The sequence below is a fragment of the Dendronephthya gigantea genome, unplaced genomic scaffold, assembly GCF_004324835.1.
Source record: "Dendronephthya gigantea isolate DGI-Jeju-01 unplaced genomic scaffold, DenGig_1.0 000123F, whole genome shotgun sequence".
Lineage (NCBI taxonomy): Eukaryota > Metazoa > Cnidaria > Anthozoa > Malacalcyonacea > Nephtheidae > Dendronephthya > Dendronephthya gigantea.
In genome coordinates, this window is record NW_021163133.1 from 512,361 (window position 1) to 530,364 (window position 18,004).

The 18,004-nt window shown below is 36.5% G+C and overlaps 2 protein-coding genes across 2 annotated transcripts; one reads left to right on the forward strand and one right to left on the reverse strand.

Moving 5' to 3' along the window:
* Positions 1 to 590: 590 nt before the first annotated feature.
* Positions 591 to 5,905, reverse strand: LOC114535773 (uncharacterized protein C19orf44-like). The gene is made up of 5 exons (XM_028557092.1): positions 5,531 to 5,905; positions 2,699 to 3,522; positions 2,307 to 2,475; positions 1,819 to 1,982; positions 591 to 1,166 (listed from the first exon to the last, which is right to left on the reverse strand). Exons 1-5 carry the CDS (start codon positions 5,796 to 5,798, stop codon positions 1,128 to 1,130), a joined length of 1,464 nt encoding a protein of 487 aa, XP_028412893.1. The 5' UTR covers positions 5,799 to 5,905; the 3' UTR covers positions 591 to 1,127.
* Positions 5,906 to 9,771: 3,866 nt separating this feature from the next.
* LOC114535771 (programmed cell death protein 4-like) lies at positions 9,772 to 17,232 on the forward strand. Its single transcript, XM_028557090.1, has 13 exons — positions 9,772 to 10,216; positions 11,725 to 11,831; positions 12,020 to 12,094; positions 12,430 to 12,465; positions 12,803 to 12,847; positions 12,936 to 12,974; positions 13,154 to 13,232; positions 13,734 to 13,795; positions 14,758 to 15,021; positions 15,343 to 15,402; positions 15,656 to 15,766; positions 16,061 to 16,200; positions 17,139 to 17,232. The coding sequence occupies exons 1-13, from the start codon at positions 9,967 to 9,969 to the stop codon at positions 17,188 to 17,190; spliced, it is 1,320 nt and encodes a 439-aa protein (XP_028412891.1). The 5' UTR covers positions 9,772 to 9,966; the 3' UTR covers positions 17,191 to 17,232.
* The last annotated feature ends 772 nt before the right edge of the window (positions 17,233 to 18,004 follow it).

The following is an 18,004-nucleotide window of genomic DNA, read 5'->3' on the forward strand; positions in this document are numbered from 1 at the left end:
CGAGATGATTTTGAGGTATTGAAATGAGCAGATGACATGATCCTGGCAGTCGTATAATCACCCAAACAATAGCATGTGCTTGTGCATAAAGACTCATTTCAATACCTCAAAGTCCTCTTCAACATTGGCATTTTCAATTTTGAACTATCTTAAATGAAATGGATTTCAAATTTTACTCTCATGCGAGCCATGTGAAAACGTTTTTTCCGGTTTCCAACCACCAAAATGACATGGCGTCTTTTTAATTTATATGCTCGGTTTCGCGGGCTTGCGGGTTAGGGTATTAAGATATAATATAGCTCTGGGTTGAGGTTAGGGTTAATGTTAGGGCGTTTTGCCTTGATGTTATGTCATTTTGGTGGTTGGGATTTGGGAAAAAGTGACGACCATGTGAAAATATGCAAAAGTATTAGCATCGAGTTACCATAAATATTTCAAATTAGACAAAAATGTAAATTTAAAGAATATGCTTTATTTAAAAAAAATAACATTTCTGTTCTATTCAACAATTGATATTCAGGGAGGCAAAATCCTTTGACCAAGATACTAACTAAAATCGGACGACCAAAGACCCGTTTGAGAAAGACCCACACCGGACGCGATCCGACAACGCGACGCGATTTTTACGAATTTTTCATTTTTCAAAAGCTGCTAACCTTGACAATGTTGTGTATTCTCGGTAATTACTGATTGATGGTATTTTGACTGGTCTGGTAACCATACTCTCTCAAAACGTTCTCTCAGAATTGAATTTATTTATGTATGAAAATGAAAAATTCGCGTCCCGTTAGCGAATCACGTCCAGTGTGTGGGGGCCTTTACACATGCAATTTATCCACGCGATTTTCGTTTTTTGATGAATGAAGACGAGGAAATAGCTATGAATGCTCTGATATAAGAACTCTCATTGGAACACCCATAATTTAACCTAGACGAAAATCGCAGCATATCGTGTCGTGTGCGCCTGGTTTAATCGTAAGAATCGGTGATTATCGGATAGACAACACATAATGGATCCCCGATTCTTGGGACAAGTATGACCCCGCACCAAGCGTTTGGAAGCAATTCTTCATGCCCCTGGATGCGAGATTGGTTCATCTTTGTCCATTCATTTCTGATTAACAGGTTCACGTTTCATCCGGACGGTTTCTGTTCTCATCAATGTACTATAATATAGAGAAGGTAATATTTTGATAATATTTTTGTGGTTTATTTATGAAACAGCAACATCGTCTTTTTGTACATCGTTGCCATGTTCACATGTTGGTCAGAAGATTGATCGAAGCCGAAGGAAAACTTTAGGATCAAATCAGAAACATTGAGAGAAATGCAACTCATGTTTTTCGGCAGGAATTAAACCTACGGCTACGCCTCTGCGATTGCTGTAAAGCTGCTACCAATCAACGGGGTAACATGTTTATATCCTCCAAGATTACCCAAGATTGGGAACCGTGAAATTAATTTGAAGTATTGAAATAAGTGAGTATTAGCTACATTTAAACAAGGGCAAGGTTCAGGCAGCAGTGTGGCCATCTTGGCAATACCATGTTTAAGTTGATCCACATTCATAAACTTATTTCAGAGCTCAAAATCATGCAAGTTAGTCGTAATTAATGCTTTATTGCGAGACAATAGAAAGTTGGGTTAACGGCCCGAGACCGCTTGTATAAAAGTCTTATACAGTGTCCATTTCTCTCCCTTAATATAGCTAAAGTTAAGTACATTTTTATACAGAGCTACGAAGAACCGTGCTCGTCCGAATAGACGAAAATTATTTACGGTATTCCTGTCTGAAACACGCATATATTAGTTGCATACCTGTAAAGTGTCTTCTAAGGTCGTATATCTGTATGTTGTGTCGAGGTTTCTTGTGTAAGATTCGTACATTAGTCGACTGTTGTCGACAAATTGTTGAACCAAACTGAGCTGTTGGCGGAGCATGTCTGTCAAGGCTATTACCGCTGGGTTGTATGCAGTAACGGCTAGATATAATAAACAAAACTAAAACATAGATAAATCTCCGCTATATATTCGGCAAAAACCTTTTATTTGTGAATCTGTGGGTGATTTACTTATAGAAAGACCATTGACATAACTCACTTAAGTACCTTATTAAAAACCAGTGTTCCGCTGTTCAAAAGTAAAATTCCGAAAAAACTCCTCGTCAGTGATCTCTATATAGTACAGTGCATCGGGCAATCTAGTGCTATTCTCAAAGGTTATTTTTGTTGCAGGCTGGAAAACTAACGGACCTGGAGAAATAAAACACTGGAGTGATTGAGTAGAGACAGAACGATACAATGTACCTTCGACGGCATCAGCATCGACCGCATGGCGAGCGATAGGACTGGGGTCGACATAACGATGACCAAGTGATGGACCGAGCGTTGCCATACCAACAGCTAATTTTGGTCCGCCGACGTCATCCATATTTACTTGTGTAGCGACATCGTGAGAGCACGCATTTATTTTATGCTGTATTTCAGAAATAAGTGGTTAGGTTACTGCCGCGATAGGAAGGATCTTCACGACTAAAGGTATATTTTAATGGTTAGGGCTACAGGTGACGTCGGTTTTGTTCCGTATAGCTGCGATATTATACCAACACACATCCGTGTATTATTAGATGAGTTTAAACGCTAAAAAAGTCTAAACGCTAAAAAATTGTGCCAATTTGTAAAACTAAATTAATACTGACCTTACTCGTCTTTTTACTTATTTCAGCAACCGAGGTCACTTTAGAAGATAAAACAACTGAATTTTTGTCCAAGCCAGACTGAGTGTAGCTGCCAGTTTCGTTTATTTTGCTAGAAAGACTTGCGGAATCAGAAAAATCAGTTGTGTAGGAATCTTCAGACTTCTTTGAAGTTTCGTGCCCTCTGCTGTCCGACTTGGATCGGTTTGAGGAAGTCCTCTTTTTTTTTCGTGAATCAAGAGAGCTGTGGCTGTGCTCGCTCGTTTGCTGTGAGCTTCGTTTAGTTTTCTTTTTACTCTTAGGTTTAGAATGTCTTGAATCACTACGCGTCTTTGAGTGTCCACTTTTCGACGAAGTTTTGTGCAAACTTTGGTCTGTTTCATCATAGACAACCCTCTCAGATTTCGGACTATCCTTTTGTCGACGAGATTCATTATTCCTCTTTAAATTACTTGATATTGTATCTTGTTTAGAGCCTTGACTCAAATCTTCCTCAATTTCTTCTGTGATTTCGTCTAAAGTGTGTACCTCCTCAGAATCAGCGCTGCTTAAAGTTAAATCCTTCCCTGTTGACCTAACATATCTGTCGATTACTTCCTCTGATTCATCTTGGCTCAAAGTCATTTTTACGTTTTTCGTTAATTTTTGGGGAGCGTCGGATAACTCGAAGTCCGGCATAAGGTTCACTGCTTGAAATGGTCTGATGGAACTCGGTTCTGAGACGTCTGTCTTGTTTTCTTCTGTTGCAACAGAAGGCAGGGCCATAATGTTTGGAAGAAAATCATTATCACTTGCTTCATTCTTGTCCGCTTCCTCGTCAATTGGAGCTACCCGAATCAATAAATGAATATTAACTTGTAAGTCTTTCTGTATAAGAAAATGCATTAATGGAGAAAAAAGATCAGATAAGGGACATCTACCTCATCCCCAGTTCCCTTAAGTAAAAACGTGGGTCACAGACACTGATCTGTATGAATGCACTGGACTGAGTATTTAGCTCGCCAATTACAGTGTTGAGTATGCCAATCCATTCCTTGCTCAATTTCTCTAATAACTAATACAACTTCACTTGATATTTTGCAGTTTGATTTTTCTTACTTGAATTAGTCTCTGTTAATATGTACTGTGAATTGATCAGAATAAATGAAAGAAAATGTCATGGATATATATATATATATATATATATATATATATATATATATATATATATATATATATATATATATATATATATACAGTATAATGGTGGTATATGAAGGGACAAAAAGACAAATGATAAAATAAAAAGTAAGTATAATACAATATAATGAATGACTCATAGACAGATTTTAATAGTACTGCAACAGAAATTTATGGCAAAAAAGTCTTAAGTGATGCCAAAACAAGTTTAATTGCTGAGATTCAGTAGATTCAGTTATTGTTTTAAATGCAAACAACCTTGACCTGTACCGGTTAAAAAATCTGTTTTTAAATATGGGTAGTTGTCCTGGCCTAAACATATTAAAAAACCCTGGCATATTAAAAAAACCTGGATTACTATTAAACCAAGTCTAGTCTAGGCCAAGACTATATTGGGGGGGGTGGGATAACATGAATATATGAATAGGTGCCCACCCCCCCACCCCCATTATTGTCTCCGATATGTATGCCACTGGTCTAGGCTGCAGTTCCCTGCTTGAGAAAAATTACAGATATATCACTAATTCATGGAATTGTAGCCTAAATGGATGCTTAGTGTACTGTCATAATGCCAACTGCACTTTTTTTTCACCAATGTGGAAGCACAACCAAGAAATCAGGCAAGAGATTTTTTAAAACATCTTCTATTTATTTATCATTTGTTTTAAAATCTTAGGTGTGAAATTTGCATGCTTTCAGTCTGGGTCCACAACCACTGCTAGCTAAACATTTATTTGACCCAAATTGCATTATGTGTAGCCTACACCAAAGATCTTTGGTCATAACAATGTAATCATTTGTATTTAGATGTACACATTATAATGTACATGCTACACAGAATGCGCAACTTGGGTTAAATGTGTGCTGCTCTGCATATATGGTATGAATATAGAACTCAGGAATGATTCGTCCAGATTGTTTACACATCTTGGGGGTAAGTTATTCTTATTTAACTTTTAATGGTACACTATGTTGCATGCAATATTATATGTGGTATTCTTGGCAGTGTAATCAACATGTGACTAGATTGACAGTTAATGTTCCTCCTTTCTGTGTGCTGTCTTGCTGTAATATGTAAAATGTAATTGTTCCAGAATAAATACAGGAAATCTATTATATTCAAGGTAGTTTACTGCATGATATTAATCATGAATACTAGTGGTATAATAACAGGCCTGACTAGCCACGGACTGGTCCTACTAATAACAACAACCAGCAACAAGTTAATAATGATTATAAACTGTCTATCAGTAATTATTAACTTAATATTCTTGTATGTTTGCATGGTGACAGTCAATAAGTAATTTAGCTTGTAATTTAATACTGCAAAGCTTTCGGTTGTTACCCACTGATACTTACATGGTGTACCTACAAGCTAAATTACTTAATTATTAACTTGTTGTAGGTTGCTGTCGGTTATTAGTAGGACCCGCCACTGACCTGTAGAGATGATAGTTAATTGCATGATGTTCACAGATATACACACTTAAATTCGCTGTAGCATATTATTTCAGAAAACCATTCGTTCTCTACGAGTGCACAATACGAATACTTTTCCAAAATAACGGCTGGAGATTACGGTCCTACTAATAACCGACAACAACCGTCAACAACGGAGATTACGGTGAATTATATACAAATGAAATTATTTTATACCTTCTCCATCAGATACAGAGGAAATTGAGACATCTGGTGTCCTATCAATCACTCTATCAAATGTATTTCCAGTCCATAAACGATTTAGTCGATTTACTCCGGATTTTTCCTTCATTTTTCCTAAATACTGTTCTAACTCGTTATCGGAAAATGACAGGTCGTCTTCATCCATGAGGCTGGATTTTACAGTCAAAGAATTGCTCAACGATGTTTGAGAAATTGACCTTGTCTTTTGAAACGATGCTCGCCATTTTGCTTTTGTAGACATCTGATCCCTTTTTAATGAAATGAAGTGTAAATAAAAGGGAATTTTTGCCTCAAAATGTTTGTTTATAAACCTACATATTTTTAAATTTTAATAACAAAACAAACGAGATCTTGATATTGTGGGACAAATGGGAATACTGGGATGTTTAGGTACAACCAGGTACAGTTACTCAAAATATGATCACGTGGTCACACGTGATCATCGAACAGATGGATTTATGATTTATTGAAAGCCGAAGGCGCCATTCTGGGTTCAGAGTATAAAGCAGCAGAACAATTACTATATTGCTCCTTTTAGTATTCTCGTTAAATGCTAATATGGATTTAAAACAAGTAATTTTCGTAAAAAGCGATTTTCACAAGGTAGGATTTGGTTAGACATCAAAGGACACACACTGGAGAGAAATCTTATGAATGTGATGTTTGTAAGAAGAGATTTTCACGTGGTAGTAGTTTGGTTAGTCATCAAAGAACACACACTGGAGAGAAACCTTATGAATGTGATGTTTGTAAGAAGAGATTTTCACGTGGTAGTAGTTTGGTTAGTCATCAAAGAACACACACTGGAGAGAAAACTTATGAATGTGATGTTTGTAAGAAGAGATTTTCACGTGGTAGTAGTTTGGTTAGTCATCAAAGAACACACACTGGAGAGAAACCTTATGAATGTGATGTTTGTAAGAAGAGATTTTCTGATGGTACTAGTTTGGTTCAACATCAAAGAACACACACTGGAGAGAAACCTTATGAATGTGATATTTGTAAGATGAGATTTTCACAGGGTAGTAGTTTGGTCAAACATCAAAGAACACACACTGGAGAAAAACCTTATGAATGTGTTGTTTGTAAGAAGAGATTTTCACTGGTTAGTAGTTTGGTTAATCATCAAAGAACACACACTGGAGAAAAACCTTATGAATGTGATGTTTGTGAGAAGAAATTTTCACAAGTTAGTCATTTGGTTAGTCATCAAAGGACACACACTGGAGAAAAACCTTATGAATGTGATGTTTGTAGAAGAAATTTTCACGTGGAAGTAATTTGGTTAGACATCAAAGAACACATACTGGAGAGAAACCTTATGAATGTGATGTCTGTAAGATGAGATTTTCTAACAGTAATGGTTTGGTTAGTCATCAAAGAACACACACTGGAGAGAAACCTTATGAATGTGATGTTTGTAAGAAGAAATTTTCACGTCGTAGTAATTTGGTTAGTCATCAAAGAACACACAATGGAGAGAAACCTTATGAATGTGATGTTTGTAAGAAGAAATTTTCACATGGTAGTGACTTGGTTAGTCATCAAAGAACACATACTGGAGAGAAACCTTATGAATGTGATGTTTGCATGAAGAGATTTACTCGATCAGGCCATTTAACAAGACATAAAAAAAGGAAACACATATGAGAGAAAAGAGTACAATCAAACCATTGAAAGACTAAATTAGACTGTCAATTTTTTAGCAATATATAGAAACACAATGCATGTGTTTTGTCATATGCAAAATTTCAAGTAATTTTAAGACGTAAAGACAACTTTTCTGTTTTGACCATAGTTGAAATTATCTCCTATTTTCATCTCTAAGTCTTCAATCAACCTTGTATGTGCAGTCAAAGCTTTCATTCAAGTGAGCCCAGTCTCCAAAGAAAGCAGTCCATAAGTTTATGTTCATATTATTGAGAGGTAATATTTTTTGATGTAAATAGTTCTTACATGCAAGTGGAAAGTTTGGTGGTATTTTTGTGTTTTATAAATTTATGTTAGGTTTTAACAATAAGTTTTCCTGGTTTGAAATGTTTCCTTGCATTGAACTTAGCTCTACGAAAGAGTTTCCACTAGAAAACTATGAACAAGACTCTTTTATCAACGTTTACGGCCTTGTTTTGCGTTTATTAATCAAAGTCATAGAGTACTCATAGGATTTAACAATAATTGTGCTCAGCAATCGTTACTCCAGACTATTTATGAGACCAGTGTTGGTTAAGAATATCAGCTGCGGATTCAATGGCTGCGGATTTCCTGATCATTTTTATTATCCTCTAACGCAAAATATGATCACGTGGAAGACTGGAATGCGCCATTTTTTAACTGGCATTTGCACAGAATAGACATTATGCAAAAAATGGACACTATGATATACTACCATTGTATATAATGTCTATTTTTTGCTCGGTTAACTGTTATAAATAACAGGAACCGGCGCTACCTTATCGTTTTCGTGAAACCAAAATTTCCTGAAGACTAAAGTCGCTAAAGTCCCGCAAATTTTTTGCTTCATTCGCGGGTGACAAGGGCCTTTTGATCATCGTTTTGTCAACAATTTTTATTAGTACATCCGACATTGCTTCGTTTTGATCGAATATAATTGTAGTATTACCCATTAAAACAACAAAAATCGGGAAATACAACTACGAGGAGTGCGATTCAGAGAAGGCTTCTAGAACTATGAACTGAGAAATCAAGGTATATAGAAAATAGTGAAAATTTTATGGCATTTTGTGGCAAAAGGGTATACATGGGCCATTTTTTGTATACGAAGGCAGTATATTTTTAGGCCAAATATATTTTAGGCCAAATCGGCTGTGTCACTGGAGATGCAGAGCGAATTTGAAAGAACTTTTGTTTTTTTCGTTTCATGGTTTTAAATGTTTTTTTTATGGGATTATAATGGAATTAATCTTAAATTCAACCAGGTGAACTGTTTTACAAATTACGACATAGGTAGCCCAAGTGCCCAACAATCAGGTTTTTGATGAAACAAGACACTCTTGCCAGTCTCAATATATTTTTTGACCACGCGCTGAATTACGTACATCACTAGCTCGGGTCACGTATATAGTATACCTTAGGTAATGGAGTTGCCGATCGCATTGGAAACAAATTCTCAAGTAGTGCAATTTCGACAACAATATTTGTACGAAACGGATATCCTAAAGCTAAAATTTCATCGCAAAATACTTATGTTTAATTAATTCCAAGTGACTAGATGGCAAAAAATTGTATTAATTATAGAGTAAAACAAATCATTGCCCCGAGGCTCTACGCATTTTCCTAGCAAAGAACGTCTTACTCCGCATTTCCAAAAATAGGTCCATAAAATGCATTCCACTAACATCAAGAATGTCTCACCTGCCAGGAAATACTAACAAAATCAGTTATTTATCTCCCTATAAAAATTTTTGGTTGTTTTTATCATATTTTTAATACGAAATAAAAATAAAAAACTTTTGTTTTGCCCGTGTTTGTTTTTGACTTTTTGCGTGTAAAGACTGGGGGTGACTTAGTTTCAACTTCCTATTATATGTAATTGGGCGCTTCTAAAGCCGGTTTTCCGCTAGCGATATTTTTCGCGCGAAGCGACTTTATTTCTTTGTATTTGAGCAATTTGTTCCAGATGGTTGCAGTTGAGAGCTCTGCAACAAAAGTAAAATGTCGTTTCGCGCGAAAAATATCGCTAGTGGAAAACCGGCTTAACGTCGTAAATTACCTTTATTACATGATATTAAAATTTGAAACTACTTTTGAGTGGGCCAGGAACTAAAACCGGCTGTTTTCCATATATATGAAACCGAAGAATAAATGATCGACTTGTGGTTATTGTCAGGGACAGATTTCCGGTTGCCCATATAAAAAAAAGCCACTAAAAACGTATAAAGATTTGTAATGACGTAATATGACGGCTGATATTGCATCATGCTGTGTCCTATGTAAAAAATAGCAAAATAAACAATTCCCTTCACAATCCATGGCCCTATGAAGAGATTTGAGCGCGTTTAATGAGGCTTCAAACATTGTACTGTACTAAAATTTATTCTGCAATAAATGCATGTTATCACAGCTGTTTATGCCGTGAAAGTGCTACCAGAAACGTGCGACCAGCACAATAAACGGCAGGTGCAATATTGAATCACACCCCTCCTGCTTGAGGTCACTTGACCAATCAGAGTTGGAACGGGCTCACGTGAGACGATCGAGAGAAACAACAACAGTAGGAGAACGAATTTACAAAACGTGGTGCTTAGTTTGTTTTGCTCGTAGAAAGCGAAAAGTTTTTACATCAAAAGCGGGGCGAAAGGCTTGTGTATTTGCATTTGGGGGTGTTTATGAACTCGGAGTCATAGTTTGGAAGTAATTCGGGTTGGTTTACGTAGAGAAACTGCTGGAAAATGGCTGATACCTTCCCAACTGCAACGACCCTGCAACCGAGGTCTCCACAGAAAAATGGACAATCGCAGACCGATGGGCATGTGGACAATCATAAGCAGAAGCAGAAGAAAGTCAAAACTTCACATGATAACAGCAAAGAGTTGAACGGCATTAAAACGACGACGGATAACCAGCTTTTCGTGAAATCTGCGAAGGACAAACAGCACGATCGGAAATCACGAAGCGGACGAAAGGGGGAGCCGAAGAAAGGTAGGTTTAATCGAAGATGCTGCTATATTTCGATGTTGACATATTTTGTAATATATCTTGCAACCTTTTGTGACAATGTCATCGAGCCCAAAGAGGATATGACTACATTTGCGTGTTTAACAATCGCCTAATTTGATGCAAATTTTCTAACCCAAGTCATTCGTTGTGGTTTGGATACGAACGATAGTTATTTTTCCACTAGTGTGTCGAGTGTCGTTTTCTGTGTCAACAACACATCTCTCCAAACTTTCCATTTCTATATTGAGAAAAAAGATAAGCGATAAATGGCTTTTGAATATGAGCTACTGTACATGTTATCTCTTACATAATCAATCAATTACCCTTAGTCCTAGACTAGACAGCTTTAAAATTAGCTGTAATGCTGTGAGGAATTCAAAATTCTGATATAATATCGCAACAGTTCAATGTTTTAATTTGAAATTTTCAATCTTATTAGAGTTGAATCGAATATTTCACCCTAGGAAAATCCTTTCTTGCAAAACGTGCATTTGTGCAGGCGGCGATGACTTTACATGTTTGAATTGACAATGTGATGGCATGGAAACATGATTTTCGTACGGTGGTTACACCCAATTTATTGTTGTTTTATTCAAATTATTATAAAAGCGATATTTGTTTTTCATACTGAACTTGGTGAGTTTTGCGTTAACAATGTTTCTCTTTGTATCTTATTAGCCTGTGTCTTCCTGTAAAAACATTAAAAACATTATCCCTTTAATCACCAGTCATTTCCTCTCCCCTAGGGAGTTAAAGCATGTGAGTGGGAATTTATTTAGATTTTAAATCCTATACTTCAGGCCCAATGCTGTAAGGCCCAATATATTGACCGCTATAACTAAACTTCTATGATCATATTTGGAAATTCCGATATATTGGTAAAATTTCATAGGATCATGAAAGTTCATAAACTAAGATTTTTCTTGCTGAAAAAGTGATAGTTGAACTACTAGAAATTTAACAGAAATGAAAAAATACCAGTAAATGCTTGTTATAGCAATTAATTCATATTTTGTTATTGAATATATTAATATAGTAACAGCTTGAGTAAGCCAATGACTACTGATTTTTTTACATACGTGAATCCTTACAGAGGCCATGGATTATTGGAAGAAACCAATTTTATTGCCAAAACTTGTGCATCATTTCAGTTTCCAGTCATTTTAGTCATCATTTGGCCTTTCTTGAGCAATGTAAATGGAGAGCAATGTAAATGGAGATACAAACTCGGCAAACTTAAAAGCATATTTAAGCGATAACCTTCAATTTTCAGTCTATATGTATACTTTTTTTTAATTTAAGCCTGATAATGGGGACCAGGAGACCAACCCTGGGGACCAGTTTGAGTGAAACCTTTTGAAATTCAGGAATTATGTTCATCTAACAACTAATATTGAATAAATGTGAAAATATTAGGAAAATAATTAAGTGAAAGTTTTGCCTCAAAACATCCAAATGACTGTAGTATTTTATCAATTGAATTATCTCAGGTGGTGCAGGTGGAAAAGGGACATGGGGGAAACCAGGGGAAGTTTATGATGATGTGGACATGGTAAATGATGAACAAGACCCAAACTATGACTCCGAGGAAGCCGAGGTACTATAATTTACTGTTGTTAATTTGATATTCATGCAGATACATATGGTTACATTGTATGTGTGTTTCAAAAATGCTCTCTCTTTTGTTCGAGTATTTGTAAATAATGATATGAGAAGTTTGAGTTTGAAAGGGGTAGTTTCTAAGAGATAACCTAAAAAAATACAAGTATTTACTACTCATTGCAGGAACCATATCTTGAAGAACTTAAGCCAGAATTAACCGAAGAGGAATTTATCAAATTTGTGGAGCCTATTATTCAGGTAAATAAGGCACTGCTGTTATGGTCTTGAGACTCATGAACTTTGGTTCTACAATGTTTAGACAGCGGCATAAGAGTTGAACAAAGATAAGTTTTCTGGTCAAATTCATTGGTGTCTCGTCAAATGGAACGCGAATGCACTCTGCAAAGTCATTATGACTACTTGCAATGACCTTTGTTATATTTTGACCTTTAATTTTCTAAAGACGTTTCCCAAAATTTTTTAATACTATCCATAAAACTATAATTATAATTATTATTTTTCTTACCTGCGTATGCTAATGCTATATTACAGTTCATGAACCTTTAAACTTCTTTCAAATATTCTTGGTTTAGGAATATTATGAGCATGGTGACACAGAAGAAGTTATTGTAAGTTTTTGATCAATTTTAGATGCCCAGTACTTGGAAAATGAAATTGCATATTGTGTGACCTACCACTTAAACCTTGCTTAATCACCTGGTATAATGGCTTTGCCTGCCACAACAATTTAGTATTGTTTGCAATTGAGTTATTACATAGCTTGGAGGATTTTGAAGTATTATTTTATATATAGCCTCTTTAATGCCTACAATATTTCACCTGCTCTGATAGCATTGCAAGATGGCCTGAGATAGAGACCAAGATTATATTTGATCTGCAATTAATATTTAACATTTTTGGTACTAGGCTGATAATTTTCTTTTCACCTTTCCATTATATTAACAGTTATCCTTGAATGAACTGAACATCCACACATCTATGAAACACAAGGTATGCTTATTTTGAACAAAAATGATATCATTGGATTATTATCAAATTACAAAAAAGATCTATACCATATTTTATTTCTCTTTTTTAGACCCTAGCATTGGCAGTGACCCTTGCAATGGAAAAGAAGGTTATTATTAAAAAAGCTATACCAGTTAGAAACCTGCTTGTAAAACAGAAACATATTTACAAGTTTGATATTATGACTTTGTAATTTGAGAGCTTAAAATGTAAAAATACTGTAATAGACCTGTATTTGTTATCCAGTTCACTAATTATATTGATATTTCTGTACCCTTTGTGGTTTAGGATGCTCAAAGAGAAATGGCATCCATTCTGATATCTGATCTTTATGGTGAGGTCGTGACAGAAGATGAAATCTCCCAAGGTAAATCATATGTACCAGACATAGTAAAAAATTCCTGGAATTCCTGGAATCTAGCCCATTCTCAGACTTTTTTGGCTCTACACCGAAGAATCATTTAGGCAATTATGCATGTAAGTGGAATATTGTGGTCTTATTAGTTTACTGTGGTTGAGGCTGCATTATTGTAGATTAATGTGATTACACTATGGTAGTCTACTGTTGTTAATGTGACTCCAGTATGATAGTCTACTGTTGTTATTGAGACTGGGCTACATGGTAGTCTGTGGTTAATTAAGGAGGCTGCGCTGTGGTAGTCTACAGTTGTTATTGAGACTGCGCTGTGGTAGTCTGTGTAGGTTATAATTAAGGAGGCTGCGCTGTGGTAGTCTACTGTTGTTAATGAGACTGTACTATGATAGTCTACTGCTAGCTGTTATTGAGACTGCACTATTGTAAGCTACTGTTGTTGATAAGTTGCTTTGATTTTTATCGCCACTAGACACAGCACTTTTTTACTTTTAGCGTTTATGGACGTTTTGGATGATTTGGAAGATGTCACCCTGGACACCCCTGATGCCCCAGAAGTAAGAAAAATCACTTTTTTTAATTTAACGCCTGCTTCACTTTAGCTACTCGCTTTTTACTTGCTTTAAAAAAAATAAAATATCCTTTAACTATTATTATCATTATAAAATCTTCACTTTAGTCTTTACGTCTTTAGTTTAGCGACAACCTTACCTGCACACTTCATTCGCCGGCCCGTGTTAAAAACACATTTATTGTCAGACCGAAATTCGTGCAAAAATTGAAAAACTCTTTCAATAACATTTTTAAACTTTAAACAGTTCAAATGTTAAAATGTGGACGGCATATACAATACTTTATGCAATGGTTTTGGAGTATTTTCTCTGGTTTAATTTCGGAGTAAACACAAAATTCTCCATTTTCGTGCCAAACGTTGTTGTTGCAAAAACCATACTTCAAAAGGATGATTTCGATTGTGGACTTGGGCAGCCTACTACTAGTAGCGTACTACTAGCGTAGCTAATCAGAATTCGCAGTACATGATAGCCCATAGTAACTTTCTGACGGATGCAAAAGAGGGCCTATGCCACAATCTTCATTCATATTGTTCAATGGAATTTAAAGTGTCACGTTTGTACGTGTGTTCATACGTTCACATACGCCAGGGTACGAATCATAAACGACAAATCGCGTAGTGTAAATGGGTCTTAAAATAGACAAAACACTTCTCGACGTTTCGACCTAAGGGCCTTCGTCAGGAAAGTTAATAGACGAAGGCCCTTAGGTCGAAACATCAAAAAGTTGTTTTTTTTTCTATTTTGGGCAGTTGTTTTACCATATTTGATGCTAAGTTATTTGAAGACGCTGCCACGCTGCTCCCTGGTTATATTGTATAGTAACTTTATACTGATCGCTGTTAATCTATACCCATTGTAAATCAATTACGATTTGTGACACTTCACTTGATGTAAAATGATGGTTTAAAGGTCTTCAGAATTCCTCACGGGGTTTTTCTATTCAGGTGTTGGGGAAGTTCATAGCAAGAGCTGTGGCAGATGATTGTCTTCCTCCAGCATTTGTGAAGAACTACACCGAGGACACTGGTGCCGAATCACTTCAGAGAAAAGCGTTGAGTCGAGCTGATGTGTTGCTCAAGATGAAACATGGTATGGTGAGACTCGACAATGTTTGGGGCGTTGGAGGTGGACGGCGACCAGTGAAACAACTGATTAAGAAAATGGTGTTGTTGTTGAAAGAGTATCTTTCTTCTGAAGACATCGAAGAGGTAATTTTGTAACCAGCATGGGTAACCATGCTCTTTCTTGAGAAACATTCAGGTTATACATTCAGGCTTCTATAGAGATCAGTGGGTGCAAGATGATCAACCACAGGGTTAATCAATGATCTACATCGTTTGGCTATCTAGCCTATGTAGGTTGTAAGAATTGCTTGAGGAACAGTTCACTCATCTTTTCGTACTCCACCCCCAGTCATTTGTAAAGACAAAATTATAAACCAGGAATTTAACACCCCCCCCCCCAAGTATATACGTCTGCCTTTCCACTGTATGTATTTTGAAGTTATGGAAGCGTATTTACCCTTGCAGGCCAGTCGTTGTTTGGAGGAACTGGAGGTGCCTCATTTCCACCATGAACTTATCTACGAGGTTAGCTCCTGTTCTGTTAAATTTACTCTCCTAAAACATTTTAGCTTATTTCACATTTAGTTGTGAGCATGTCAAGGTGGTTTATGTACTGAAATATTCCTCCTGTACGAAAAATTGTTTAAAGCAATTACGAAGGACAAAATTGAAACTAGGCTTTAAGAGACCCTCTTTTATAATTTGATACCTACGTCATGATATTTCTCAGCCAATCTTTTAGCTCAAATCTAATTGCTGCTTGCATTTTTGCATTTAGGCCATGGTCATTTTGCTTGACAAAGAGGACCAAAGAGTTGGAAAGAAAATGGTGAAATTGTTCAAAGCGTTTACTTTGAGTAATATTGTCACACCTGATCAATTCACTTCGGTAGGTTGAAATTAGTTTTACAAGTTTCCTTTGTAATCCTGGATCAAATTTAACCCACAATCAGGGAAACTTCTGGTCCGTGAAAAATGTCAATTTAGGGAACTCTTTCCCCCATGGGCAGTTCGTTATTATTGCATACAATTACAGTATATCCTCATTTTTGCCCCATTTAAGCCTTGCGCCCATTTAGGCCTGGGGTAAACTCTCCCGCTCTTCCCTCTAAGAGGCATGTTGTGAACCTCCTATTGTGTGGGTATCGCATGCAGGTTGTTTTAATTCATTTTTGTTGCATAGGGATTTGAACGAATCTATCGTTCGATGGAGGATCTGAGTCTGGACTCACCTCACGCGTATCAGATTCTGGAGTCTTTCTGCAGCGATTGTCTTCGGGAGAATGTCATCACTGAAGAATTGAAGAGAAAAATGCCGGCAAGGTAAGGGACATGGCATATTTTAACTATATACTGGAGCCCCCAGGCCCTCTTGTTGGCCCCGCCACTTCCTGGACCCATTTGGTCTCGACGTGCGGTCGTCTCTAGGTTTATGCAGGCTGTTGTACTTTTGAAAATGGTGGCAAAGATTTTTAGGGATTCATCTGGGTGTTTGTAAGACTGTAAGTTTCAAGAACAAAAGAACTATGGCGATCAGATAACTGCTAAAATCACAAGAATTGTATTAAATTGCGTCAAATAGCATTTCGGAGATTTCAGTTTTCAAAATTTTTCCACATGGCTCACGCCTGACGGGCTCTTTTGAGCTTAATGGCCCCCCAGTGTAAATTTCTTAAAATATCTCTTGGTGAGGAGGCAAAACGTAATGTTAGTTTTTAAACCATTTTAGCAGTTCTTATACTGGTGTCTATGTATTTTGATAGTTTTAGGGTTTTAGTTTTCCGTCAGGTTTTAAATCAATCTCAATTAAAGTCGTGACAACGACTATCATCAACAAGAAAGACAGTGTGAACGTAGCACACTTTCCTAGACTTGTCCAGGCCAGGTCTAGGCCTCTAGTGTAAATGCGGTTTAATCTAGTTACACATACAAAAGTATACAAAATTTGCCAACTTCGCATGGCTATATTTTCCATATTTTACAAAATTTCGCAGCCAAACTTTGCATTTGCACTAATTTAAGTAAGATCTTTCTAGCTGTGATGATTTATTTTCTTCTAGTTACTTCTAGTTACGGTCAAAAATTAGTCTAAAACGCAAGTCGCCCATTGTTAGCCCAAAATGTTGGTTAGCCCTGTTGTTTTAGTGCTTTCCGGCATTTTTTCAGAGGTTGAAAAAATCACTATCCGGTGGATAGTGAGTTTTTATCGACAAGCTGCCCCGGAGTCAGTATAAACTCATAAATCCATCGTTTGCATTTAGGGGAAGAAAGAGATTCGTCAGTGAGGGTGACGGTGGTGCGCTGAAGCATTAACCTTCCCCTGCAAGCTGAAAACCTGGTTACCCACTCTTTAGGCACTGCGAAGAGATCTTTCAAATAATTGGTCCTTGTGTATTGTTTCAATATGATAATGAATTGTCAACGGTTTGTAAATAGAATATGCACAGAGTGGCACCTGTAGGCCGACATGTGGAATTTTTTAATTCCTGGGTATTTTTATGGGGTATGTTGCCTATTCTAAGGTCTGGCGTCTTCAATTTTACTCAAACAGTACTGTGCGGAGGTGTTTGGTCACCTGCTAATAACCTTCGTTAAGTGGAAGTGTCCTATTGAAGAACCTTTAATAATTTCAACTTCATGAAAACCAAAAAAATCGTGATAAAAAACTTTTTGTGATCTAAAACGTCCACACAGTACTGTGGGATTTTTTTTTATGCTTGAGGTCTCCCCAACGGACCTATATATAACAACTTGTATTACCAAACTAGAATTCTTAAATATTCTGGTTCTGATGGTTCAAAGCCGATTAGCTTACCTCAGGGTTATCAATACGAATCTGGAGATTGTGTTTTACCTATTGCTTTTTAATCATGTGAGATATGTTTAATGGTTTGGTCTGATAGATTGTTCTCATTTACGTCTAAGATCCGCCTTGTCGGTGAAAATTTAAGAAGAGATGACTCTGAGGTCATGTGAAAACTATCTATAAAGGTTTTGATTTAAAATTTAAAACGAACACCCGATGAGAAATACTTAAACGATAAAATCAATTTTTTTAGGACTAGAAAAAAGTTTAGAGTTAATCGTGCTTTGGACTGCCAACCCGAATTTTTGGCAAGTATAGTCA